This window comes from Emydura macquarii, unplaced genomic scaffold (assembly GCF_026122565.2).
Source record: "Emydura macquarii macquarii isolate MOO-44397 ecotype Brisbane River unplaced genomic scaffold, CSIRO-AGI_Emac_v2 contig_2422, whole genome shotgun sequence".
NCBI classification, from domain to species: Eukaryota; Metazoa; Chordata; order Testudines; family Chelidae; genus Emydura; species Emydura macquarii.
The window spans coordinates 37,512,112-37,525,114 of record NW_027132559.1 but is presented as its reverse complement, the minus strand read 5'-3'; the positions used below and the strand labels follow the sequence as shown (position 1 = coordinate 37,525,114).

Sequence of the window (13,003 nt, the reverse complement as noted above, 5' to 3'; positions counted from 1 at the left end):
TGAGAGCTGCACTTCCTGGCTGAGGTTACCAATCCAGGGTCCTCTCACTGTCATAGGTCCAGTCAGGGGGAGATGGCTTCACAAAGGCTGTGAAGAGCACAGCAAGTCACAGTCATGCAGACAGCACTGATGACACCAGCATCCAAACGGGTCTGTAGCCATCACCAACGAGATTTTAATCTGCCAAAAGCACATTCAACAACCATTCTACACCTGATGAGAGGGTAATTAAGCCTTCTTTTGCCAGGGCCTCTGAAATCAGACCATGGTTTTGTAAGCCAAGGCAAAAGGGGGTATGCAGAGTCCCCCACAATAATGCTGGGGATAGTAACATCTTTTGTGACAATGTCATTTACTAGGAATAGTGTCCCAGCCTGCCCATGAATGTCGCCTCCTGAGTAGTGAAAAACTGCTGTCATGAACTTTTCCAGTACAGCCCACGTTGATGTTCATAAACTGGCCTGTGATCCACGAGGGCCTGCATAACAATGGAGTAGCACCCTTTGTGGTTTATGTACTCTGTGCTTCTTGAAGAGGGCAACCTATGGGTACGTGTATCCCATCAGTGACTCCAGCTCAGTTAGGAAACCCCATTCTCTCAAAGCCAGCAGTTATCTCTGGAATATCTTTAATGTCAACCCCTTGGGATAAACTACATACCTGATTGTGTCAGTTACCTCTGTCACTGCTCTATTCACAGCCAACTTTCCAACCCCAAACTGGTTGGCGACAGATGTCTAGCAGTTGAGGATAGCCAGCTTTCAGATGGTTATAGCCACCCACTTCTGGACCAGCAAGAGTGACTTCAGTCGTCTCTCTTTATTCTGGAGGATCAGGGCAAGCTGAGCTGCTCACAAAGCTCCAGAAATGTAGCTTGCTTCATGTGAAAGTTCTGGCCCCATCGCTGGTCATCCCAGGTCTGCATGACAATCTGCTTGCGGCCCTGTGCCAGAAGTGCCGAGCTACCTATGGGGCATCAGTGGCTATGCCAGTTATACCAAGCAGCATCAGCCAGTGCAAGTCTGCAGTGCCAGAGTACTCCTCCTCCTCCAGCTGCTCCATCAGGGAATCCATCAGCTACCTTTGGTGGGACAGAAAACGCCACCAGAATGTCCACCGGTGCCTCATGAGTGCTATGCCAGTTTCCTGACACAGGAGTGAAAACACAAGCACGAGAAGTTCTTCAAAAGGCGCCTCCTCCATGTCGCTGGCTGCAGTAGTTGGGAGTGCACACACAAAAATGGCTGTTTGGCAGGCTGTTCAGACATCTTGTCATGTGCAGGGTGGGAATAAAGTTTTCCCATAGCGCATCACGGTCACAGGTCTAAAGCGGCCACATTTTGCGCAGGCACAAGGGACTCTGGGATATGGTTGGTTTGACTCCAGTCTGTGCACTGCAGTGTGGACACCAGCGCCCTGGATTTAAGCCCAGGTTAGAAAAGTCTTAAAATATGGTTAAAAAACAGTGTAGATGTGTAAGCCCAGGGTTCCCTAACAGGGATCAATTTACCTGAGTCACACTAACCATGGGCTTACATTGCAGTGTAGACATACCCTCTGTCCTTCAGGGGATACCATCCATAACAGGAGTATTTTATGGTCAGATATATTCTGAGGAAAGGAACAAAGTGAGTTCTTTATCTTTTTGTTCAATTTTAACAATGCAATTACTTCCCCAAACTGGTGAATGCAAAGATAGCAGCTCACAGTCCATTCTTGCTCATTCCACCTCTCTGTTAAATGTGATTGTTTGTAGCAAACATGTGCTGCAGTCTGTGTGCGTTCTCTGCAATTTACAGGAGTTAGCCTGCAAGCACAGACAAAGTATAGTTCTGATTCTATATCACTAGAAATGCAAAAAAGAAAAAACAAACCCAACCCAAACTGTGTTCATGCTTTTTTTGTTCTTTCCAGTCCCCACCCCTTTTAGGCTATCCTTTTAAGCACTGTGCAGTGGTTGGAAATGGAGGCATTCTGAAAAACTCCAGCTGTGGAGCTGAAATTGATAATTCTGACTTTGTATTTAGGTAAGAGCTGCTAAACACTATTGGAATTAAAGACCGCTAAACCTCTCGGAAGGACTGTGTCCAGCTGGGTAGGCCTAAACGTTAACCAAATGGCTGCATTACTGTTTGTGGGTGTGTTCAGACTCACCAGCCCCCTCTCCCCATTCTCTCAGCCTGTCTGCCCCATTCTTGAACCCAATAGCCAAAGATCATGTTCTGCTCTGTAAATTTCACTACTTTGGGTGCTTATAAGAAGAGAGCAGAATCAGAGGAAAACTGCACATGTATTCACACACCTGTGATTGCAAGGAATGCCAGCAATTCTTTCCCAGGTGTCTGGCTGATGGGTCTTGCCCACATGCTCAGAGTCTAATTGATTGTCATATATGGGGTTCGGAAGGAATTTTCCCGTAGGTCAGATTAGCAGAGACCTTGAGGTTTTTTGCCTTTCTCTGGAGTCTGGTGCACTGTCACTTGCAGGTTTAAACTAGTATAAATGGTGGGTTCTCTTTCACTGGAAGTCTTTAAATCATGATTTAAGGACATCAGTAACTCAGCTAGAGGTTATGGGTCTATTACAGGAGTGGCTGGGTGAGATTCTGTGGCCTGCAAAGTATAGGAGGTCAGACTAGAAATGATCATGATGGTCCCTTGTGGCCTTAAAGTCTATGAGTCTATGAAGCTGGATGTGTTCTAGTTTGGGAGTTGAGCCTCTGAGAAGCTCAGATTTTTGCTTATTGAACTATCATTTAGGGTTCAGGGGTGTTTTTCTCTGGCTCAGGAGATTGTTTTTAAAAGACTTTGGTATAAATTAGCATTAAATATGTTGCCTGTTTGCCCTTGCCTTACAGTCTTCATGCCCCTCTGGCCCTGATCCAGTGAAGCACATGTTCATCTTGAAGCACATGAGTATCTCCTTGACATCAATGGAATCAGGTAGTCCCATTAGGGCCCCAGGTTCCCTTTTAAAAATGATTTGGACACTTAGAAGCCTCATTGAATTTCAATGGGATTAGGCTCCTAAATCACTTTTAAAAATGAGATTTAGGGGTGAAATTTTCAAAGGTACTTAGGAACCTGAAGATGCAGGTAGCTGCCTAGTAGCATTTTCAAAAACACCTAAGAAGGTTGAGATGTCTAACTGCCAGGCACTCTAACCTTCATAGTCACTTTTGAAAATCCCTCTTGGCACCTACTGGCATTTTCAGATACCTAAGTACCTTTGAAAATCTGGTTTCAGGCACCTAAGTCATTTAGGGTACTTTTAAAAATGTTACCAATTGACATTCCTGGGACTACTCACAGGTATAAAGTCAAGCACCTGGTTACATGCTTTGCTGGATTGGGGCCTCGGGCCCAGTTTTTTAACGGTACTTAGGTCTTGCAATGCTGAGTAGAGCAAGGCCTAGGGCCCAGTTTGTAAAAGGTATTTAGGTGCCTAGCGATATAGATAGGCACCTAATGAGATTCTCAAACTCCCAGTGGGAGTTGGGCACCTGCGCACATTTGAAAATCCCTCTAGGCACCTTATTACATCTTCAAGTGCCTATCTGGCCCTAAGGGTATGTCTGTACTGCAGCTGAGAGCAAGCCTCCCAGTCCCGGTAGACCAACTTGCGCTAATGGGGCTTGAGCTAGTGCACAAAAATTAGCAGTGTGGACATTGCAGCTTGGGCGACAGCTCAAGCTCTCAAGCTGACCTGATGCCCTGGGTTTGAGCTTGGGTGGCAGAGATTCCCCTTTGAGTCTATCTCTAGGTTGTGGAAGTAAAATTCCTACTCTGTCCTCCACCATAAACTTTCCAATATGCAAACAAGTAATATCCTTGCAGGCAGACCTCTGAGCCCACACACATCTCCACTGGATTTTTTCACCTGGCTTATTTTTGACTCATATCTGTGGCTTTCAGATAAGACAAAAAAGAACCCTTCCCATGTCCAAGTTAGATGATTGGCCCGAATAGAAGTGATGAACCTACACGATGAAATGCTGAACCTACATTTAGCAAGTTTTTAAAGAATATAATTGTTGGTAAACATAATTCGTACTAAAACCTTTTCTTCTTTACCTTTAACAGAAATGGAGTATTTACTAATGAATCAGTAGGTGGAATGAATTATTAGTTGGACATTTTTCCATTTTCATCTGTGATATGGGAAATAATATCACTGTGCAATTGCATCTTCAGTATTGATCACACTGTTTTTAGTCAGAAAACTACAGAAAACCTAATAGCTGCATTACTTTGTCTTGGAAGGAAATAGTGGCAGGATTGTCTAGTGGTTAGAGCAAGGAAACTGGGAGGTGGGACATCCTGGGTTATTTGTAACCTGGCTACTGACTCGTGTGCTTTGGAGAAAATGTGATGCTCTGTACCTCAGTGTACTCATCTGCAAAATAGGTAAAATACTTATTTTTCAGGCATGTTATAAGGGTTCATTAATATTTATTTATTTATCGAGTGCTTAGAAGAAGGTGACATGTAAATGTTATGGTACAGTAGAGGAATTTGCATAGAATAAACAGCAGGGCATTTGTGGCAGTGTTCTATTTAAATAACTGTTTCTAAACCTCAGGTGTAACCTTCCCCCAACCACAGGAAGCATTAGCAAAGATGTTGGCAAAAAAACAAATCTGGTGACCGTTAATCCAAGCATCATAGCACAGAAGTAAGTATCACCAGACGTTTTGTTCCTGTGTAACATTGTTTAATTGTTTGACGTGATTGAGATTTTGTTGTAAACCCTATGGGATGCCGTCAGAGTGAGCAATGCATTTTGATTACTTCATTAGTGTTCCTTACTTCCCGGGTAAAGGACATACTAGTGTGAATAGAAACCCATTAAATAAGTCCTTCTTTTGGACAGAAATGAGTCAACAATACAGAGATAGCACTTCCTCTATTGCACCGATCCACATGTTTCTAACCAGGGGCAATAGCAGCATTTCTCCTCTCAGATCCATTCTCTAACATTGGTATTATAGTCATGATTTAGCCTTAAAGCATATGTCTAAATCCATCAGTGGGTCTCAAGCACATGTTTATAATAAAGCACGTGCTCAAGTGCTTTCCTGAATTGGGGCCTACATTTTTATAATGCATTTTCTGACCATTAAAGAATCCAGACTAAAGTAGATCTCCCTTTTTTTTTCTCCATGGCATTTTGCATTTTTCCCCTTCTTGAGAAGAAAGCAATAACAACAAAAGTCTGATTAGAACTTGCTAATTATTGCATAGCCTTCAGTTTCACATTAGGCCATTAGCTGTTCTAGCTTGTGCTTATCTGCCAAATGAACCAGTGTGGTACGTTGATGTTTACTGCTTAATAATCTTATAGCATCTTACAGTTGTCTTCTCTGTATTCCTCAAACAGACACAACCAGACAAAATTGAATCTAGCTTAAAAGTGAGAAGGAAACAATAGAATACACAGAAAACTGAAGTTTTGTTGTAGCCATGTCGGTCCCAGGATACTAAAGAAACAAGGGGGATGAGGTAATATCTTTTATTGGACCAACTTCTGTCTCTTTCACCAACAGAAGCTGGTCCAGTAAAAGCTATTATCTCATCCACCACATCTCTCTAAAAGAAGTTTGTTTGTCATTGAATCAAGGAGATATCTGGAGTTCTGCTTTGATGCTCTTGTAACCCTTATTGATGTAAATGGAGATGTATTAGTGGCTTACATCAGTAGTGAATTTGGCCCATTGACTTCAATGGGGTTGCACGTGAAAGCAAAATTTGGTTTAGTGGCTTTTGAAGCTATTTATTGCTTTTGGGCTTAATCATGATGTTCCCCTAAGTTTTTATTCAGACAAATGTCCACTAATGTTAACAATGTTAAACTTAATAAGGACTCATTAAAAATGAGTCAGGACTTTGTGATTTGGCCATTTCACTGATTTTGTTATTTGTAGAAAGCTGTAAGGGCCTTTGAAGGAGGAGAAGAAAAGAGCCTGGCATCACTTCACAGAGCTGAGTTTGTTTGTTCTCTCAAGAGAGCTGCTCTAATTTTAATCACTTTAACTTCTAATTAGCAAGCTAAATGTGCGGTTCTTCTGACAACACTGTAGTTAAAGTCAGCCATTCTGTTATGAACAGTGTTTTCAAGACTTTTACGGTACAGATGTCAAAATGATTGAAGGGCTGAAACAAAGTTCCCAAACAAAATCACTTTGACCATTTTTCTAATATTGCAGAATTTTGGAGTGCCTCAACAGTTTATGACATGAGATCTGGCAATTCATTAGAAATATGGTGTGACTGGAGAGGCTATACTGAGAATGCTTACTCAGGGCAAACTTCGAAGAATAGGGCAGACAATTCCCCAAATGGTGGTTTATTCTATAATTAGATTTCACAAAGCCAGTAGCCAAGCAGCTTCTGTAATGTCTTACTGGTTACCAAGAAGCCAAAACACAGTTCCCTTCAAGCAATCCAGTGTTTGGCTCCCACCTAAACAGCCAAGTCTAGTATAGTGAGGGTTACTTAAAACCTTATTCACCATATATAAAGGTCTACCAATCCCAAGAGATCGGACACATTACCCACCAAGTCAATGAATATTTCAGATCTTACCCAAAGACAGGATTACACCCAATTCTTATTAACTAAATCTAAGATTTATAATAAAAAAGAAAAGAAAGAGTTGCTATGGTTAAAGGTCATTATTCATACAGATATGAATAAAGTTCTTGAGTCAGTTTCATAGCAGAGATGGTGAGGTTGGTGATTTATAAAAAATCCTTCTGGAATCAGTTTTAAAGGTTATAGTCCAATAGGCAGTCCATGTGCAGAGTTTGTTTAAATTCTTCCATGAGAATCTGCGGGGTTAATCCAGAGTAGATCTGGAGACCTCAGTTTTACGAGTTTAGACTTTCCCTGTCAAAGTTTAACCAGGTCTGAGATAAAAAAGGATCAGGCCCAGGGCTTCCTTTACAGTTCTCTAGCAGGCTGATAGCCTCTTGACAGTAAACATCACAGCTGGGGCCTTCCCCCAATAAAGAATAGGCAGTGTATATTGTTGCTGTGAAGCTAAACTTCTATTTCCTATGTATACACAGGTAAACTAGTAATATTAATTAGCATAAGGCAATTAGCCATTCAAACTATCAAGGCATTGCATTATGGCATAGGCAACTTAAGCTGAAGACAATGTAAGTAATATTATTTCCTGCAGTATCATACATCTTTGATCTTAAGGTTAACTGAACCATCTGCATGCATAATATAACGCAATTAAGACATGAAAGGGAATTAGCATCCACCAGCTAATCTGGTTACATTGTTAACTTCTAACAAGCTATAGAGAAACACAGACAAATACATTTACTTTCTATTCTTAATTCTCTAACAATACAGTCAAACATGTTAAAGACTCTAGTTTGCTTGACATGGCTTTGATAACTGTCTACAAGGAATGGCCCGGTTTAGCGTTGTCCTTAAGGGTGGCTTGTAGGTCACTCAACCTGCTGGTTGCTTACCCCTCACTGGCTCAGCGACTCATATGGTCTAATCTTCAGAAGTGCTGAGTCAGGGGAAGCTTTGGGTGTCATCAGCTTGGGAAATCAGTCCAGTAGTATTTAAAAAGCAGTTAAGGTTCTGATTCTGCAAAGAAGTAAGCATGTGCTAACCTTTAACTCCATGAGGACTATTCACATGCTTAAAGTTAGGCACATGCACAAGTCTTTGCACAATTGCAGCCTACAGTCGTAAAGCTGCTACCACACATATATAGTAACTACTTTTCATAAAGAGTTTTATGGTACATGCTAAAGTGCACATTTTTAAATGTGTGCGGTTTCTTGCATCTTCTTTGAAGACATGATCCTGGATTAGGTGGACCACAAGTCTGATCCGGTATGGCAATTCTTATGTAATTAAGTAAATAGTATAGTGTATTTGTAGTTATTAAATAATTCATATAAGGCCATATTTTCATATTAGCACATGTAAAACTGTGATCATATCATATATATTTACTACATATACAGATTAAATGGCTGGAAAAGTGCTCACAAATTACATGTTCCTGCAGTTGTGAAAATCTGGCCTGCAATAATAAATTGTTGAATATTGAATTCCAGTGTTTTTTTCCCTCTAAAATTGGTAAGTTTACTAGACTTTTTATTTGACAGATACAACAAACTGAACGAAAGGAAGGTAACTTTTCTGGAGAATATTGCAAGTTATGGAAATGCTTTCCTTTTATTGCCAGCATTTTCCTTCAAAAGCAACACAGCTGCTTCTTTCAAAGTTTACCACACTCTGCAAGAGTTCAGCGCAAAACAGAGGGCAATATTTTTTCATCCCAGGTACCTGAAAAGTCTTGCCCAGTTCTGGAGAACTAAGGGCGTGAAAGCATATCGATTGTCTTCTGGTTTTATGATCGCTAGTGCTGCTGTTGAACTGTGTGAGAACGTGAAGTTATATGGCTTCTGGCCTTTCTCTAAAACCACAGAGGAGATGCCAATCAGCCACCACTATTATGACAACCAATTGCCAAAGCCGGGTTTCCATGCAATGCCCAAAGAATACAACCAGATTCTCCAACTTCATGGGAAGGGCATTCTGAAGCTGCAGTTTGGTACATGTGACTCAGATTAAAAAGGTAGGTCAGATTCTTCAAAGATAAAACATTTCAGTTTAAGTAAGTATTAGGGCAAAACTGCTTTTTTCTGCAACCAGGCGGATCTGTTCTTTTCGAGATACTCACATTGCTCCCAAAGAATCAATGAGAGTTATGTATATGAATTAGAGGGAGGAATGACTTCTCTGCATATATGTATACTACCGTGGAGATGAAAGGTTAGGGTCAACTCTGACCTTCTCCTCCACATGGCCAATTTCTAAAGGACTGGCAGTACCATCCATGATTGCCATAACTCGGTCTATCAATAGTGTTCCATCATCCCTAATGCATGTCTTTGTGCCAGTCTTTGTGTTTTGTGATGGATTCCCCAAGGAGTCCAGGTTTGACTAAAAGTGGGCTGTTTTATTAAGACAGACACATTCTACCACTTGAAAGAGAGAAGAGGTGGAATTCTGTGCTTCCTAAACCCTTCTACACCACTCCAATGTGTCCAGGGCTGTAAAAAAGGGCAGATTGGTCTGTGGAGAAATTCCCCTAGTGAAGAGGCAGCATATGGCAGGTGTATGCAACCTTGTGCCCTCCATTTAAAAGTCCCTGCATGGTGGCTATGCCAGGGTAGCACAAGGAGAGGAAGTGGCTACAGTTCTCTGCTGCTGCAATTTTGGCCGTTGGCAAAAGTGGATAAGCTGCCATAGGTTACAGCAGCTCTTGGGGTTTTCATGTTTAGAGATAGCAGGAAGAAGAATCAGCTTAAAGAAAAAATGTCAAATGATAAATTAGTCTGGCAAAAATCATATTGCCCATGGTTCAAGTTGATTGCTAGCTGGACAAGCAAACGTGCCAGGTGTTCTGCCTACCAGAAAGAGACAGCAAGGACACTGGCTCCAGGCTGAGTGATATCTGACACAGCATTAAGCTGCAGCTCCCAGGGGTGGGTGGCCAGAAAGGCTGAGTAGGAGTGAAACAGGGAAGACTGATCCCCCTTTGAGATAGGGAGAGGAGAGGTGGCAAAGCAGATTGATATTATTGGGCTGCCAATCAGAAGGAAAAGGGCAAAAGGAGGAGGGGCTGAGCTGCTCCTTGGAGAGGAAGGGGATGGGTGTACCTGATGCTAGTAAAGGTAGGGCAGATAGAAATGTCCTAGTGAACATGCCTTCCGCTGAGCCTCAAGTTGAACATATGAAGTCTGTGATGATTGTGGAGCCTGGTAATTGGAGTTGGGCTTTTCAGCTATAGTCAGTTAGTCCACGAGCAGCAATTTTTGATAGAAAGACAAGTAATAGTGTAACTTTCCAGCCAAGCCAGAGAAGGCTACGTAGCAACTTAAGGAGTCAGCAAACCGTAGCAGCAGCTACCATTGCTATAGTACTGCATGCAAGTCCTGAGCCAGTATTCATTTAAGCATGTGCTTAACTTTTAGCTCATGAGTAGACTCACTGAACTCAGTGGGAGTACTCACATGCTTAAAGTTAAGCATATGCTGTGCTGGATCTGCACTGCAATGGGAATGATAAAGCAGGTGAAGATAAACTGTTCCTGTCTTAGCAAGCATCAGAATAGATATAATGGATCTGAAATTGTAAATTGAAACAACATTTTTATTTATAATTAATCTCTGCTACCTGTAATCTGGAAGGCGAGGGAACCATCTTCCACAAGAAATGAAATAATCTTAACCATTATAAGTTACCTGTACAGCCTATCTTATATTTGTATCAGGATTTTCTGTGGCTATCTTCCATCCAAATATTGTCCAGGCCTAACCCTGCTTAGTGGATAAGAGCTGCTGAGAGCACATCATGAGGTGGTCTGACTGTAGGCAGCACTGAATAACAACTACTGGAGATGTCCTAGTGGGAGAAGAGCCCTCCCCTAAAAAGAACAGATGTTTGAACAAGATAGCTCACTATCAGTCCTCTTCACACCCGGAGAATTCTCTGAGTCTATTATGTTGTATAACAAATGTCTGAGACAGACTCCGTTCTAACATAAAGCTGAATACAGATGTGTGAGGCAAAACACATAAATGCAGCTTTAAGTTATAAGAACTGCAAAAATTGGCTTATTTTGAGTACAATATACTGTTCACTTATGGAAAAGAAACAGTAACACGTTATTGTTTTGTTTTAATTCCAGGGTGATGATTCCAAAGGAGAGAATTTGTGTATATCTCAGAAGTTTGGTATTGGATTTGATATGATGTTGTTTTGTGAGCATTAAACTGCACTATTATCATATGGAAATATTTTACACTTAAGGAGAAAAGTAAATGCTTTTTGACATTGTGATTGCTACATTTTTTAACTTCTTGTAATCAAATTTGTTTATGTGAACAAAATTTATCAGAAAAATTTTTGAAACTCCTGACTATATTGGTTAAACTTAACAAAGCACAATCTCAGGATGGTGACAGTATGTGGCATTTGTAATGTTTTGCTTGTTAAACTATTATAATTTAAAAATGTTTTGACATAAAAATTACTGTTTTTGTTCATTTCACACAAGATGGACAAAAGCGTATATTTATTAGCTCCATGGTGTGATAGAAAAAGTTAATTGCCAAATCTAACCTATCTAAGGCTTTGACCCTGCAGATTTCTCCACTAAGTGGAGTAATTATTGCAGAAAAAAGTCATTTTGATTGTGGAATAGTGTACCCACACCAGGGAGTTATAGTGCCAGTCAGTTTCCCCAAGTAGACAAGCCTTTGCCCATGTATTTAATTTTATGCACTATGAGCAACCGCATAGATTCAAAGGGATTACTTGTATGCGTGTGTGTAAGTCTTTGCAGGATCAGAGGGCTAAGATTTTTTTCAACCCTGGTTTAGTTAATTGTATTCTCTTTTAGGTCCAGTTCAACTCCTGCTAAGGACAGTGGGCTAGATTCCATGCTGTGCATCCCAAAATCCTGGTAGTGCACAACTCTATGGGCGTTTCTTCTCCCACCCCAGATGTGCATCCCTGCCCGCATACAAAATGGACCTGTCAACCAAAGAAACCAACTGCAAAACCTCAGGCATCCTTTACGCTTCTTCCTGCAGCTGACTGACATCCAGGCATGAAGCCTACCCAGAGTTAGGATATCTGAGGTGTTCCATTAAGCATTACCAGTAGAGCTCTTCCAGTGTCTGGAGCCAAGCTGCATTCCCTATGGCAGGGATTGTCATGGGGGGGCTGTGTATGATCACTTCAGGTGGGCCCGAGCTAAGCAGTTCTCCCTGGACCCCTTGTGGCTCTTCCATGGTCCCTAAACACCTGTGGAGAAGCATATGGGGCCAGAGCAGCAGCAAAGTTAGCCCCAATGGAAAGAACCCTATTAGCTTTAGTGGGAGCTGGACTGGGCCTTTGTTTCTGTGCTTTTGATTCACAGGAAGTGATGTTCCTTTGCACATTATTACTCAACAGATTTCAATATAGAATAGGACAAAATTGTAATAACCTCTTTCTGCTACCAGCAGAATCTCCATGATCTCTTGGAGAGTCTCCTGAATGATCAAATCAAATATATAATTTATTTCTTATCCTTCGTACATATTGAGCTAATATCAGTTATATGTTTACTAAATATCTTTTTTTTTACCATATAACACTAATTCTTTATGCTACATTAGATTAAAGACTATTAAATATTCCAATCACTGAGCTTAGCTGTTAGCAAAGTATTGGAAAAAAAAGACTGTTTAAATAAAGTGAATGTAAAAAAAAATACTTTTTTTTTTTTTTTCTTTAAATTTTATCTGGAATAGAACTACACTCTATGAAATTGAAATATATTTAATATATTTGTAATTTATGCATGTTTTATATATGCATTTTTATAGCTGCTTCATATTTGGCCCTTACGTTTATATTCTTAATGTTAATTTAATCAAAATATCTAATGAAATAAAATTATTATTCATTAAATTATATTAGAACGAGACAAGAGAGAAGTTACAAAATGGTACCAAAAATAGAAGGAAAAAAAAAAAAAAGCGATGCATCCCAAGGGTAGAATTTTGAGAATACCACATTGAACTCTCCATTAACAAGTAACTCTTCACCTGTAATTTTGAACCCCCGACATTTTCCTTTCCTGTGACTCCCGCAGTTTACTACAGAATGACCCAATACGAAATTCTTACATACAGACATACCAAGGAACAGATTTTAAAAGCCTCGTCTCCCATTGTGCAAGGACAGTTTGTACATTCAAATAATGTCACTTAACACTAGATCTGCAACTGGATCACCTGAGTGCACTCCTGCAAAACCCTCTCCTGAATTCACACACTGGATCCAAAGTGATCCACACAGGTGCAGTGATCCACACAGGTGCAGGTGCATGGGTGGATCCAGTTCCAAAATCTAGCTCTTTGAGATCCAGCTACCTGATTGTATGGATCAGATAGTTAGACATATTG

General features: G+C 40.7%; 1 protein-coding gene across 1 annotated transcript in view; it reads left to right on the top strand.

The window, feature by feature from the left end:
- The window catches only part of ST8SIA6 (ST8 alpha-N-acetyl-neuraminide alpha-2,8-sialyltransferase 6), a 52,580-nt gene extending 40,915 nt beyond the window's left edge, over positions 1 to 11,665 (top strand). Inside the window, exons 6-10 of the mRNA XM_067561706.1 lie at positions 1,915 to 2,027; positions 4,582 to 4,674; positions 8,144 to 8,616; positions 10,735 to 10,863; positions 11,449 to 11,665. Coding sequence (XP_067417807.1) covers positions 1,915 to 2,027; positions 4,582 to 4,674; positions 8,144 to 8,612 — 675 coding nt within the window. The 3' untranslated portion in view covers positions 8,613 to 8,616; positions 10,735 to 10,863; positions 11,449 to 11,665. The remainder of the gene's footprint in view (positions 1 to 1,914; positions 2,028 to 4,581; positions 4,675 to 8,143; positions 8,617 to 10,734; positions 10,864 to 11,448) is intronic.
- Positions 11,666 to 13,003: the final 1,338 nt, after the last annotated feature.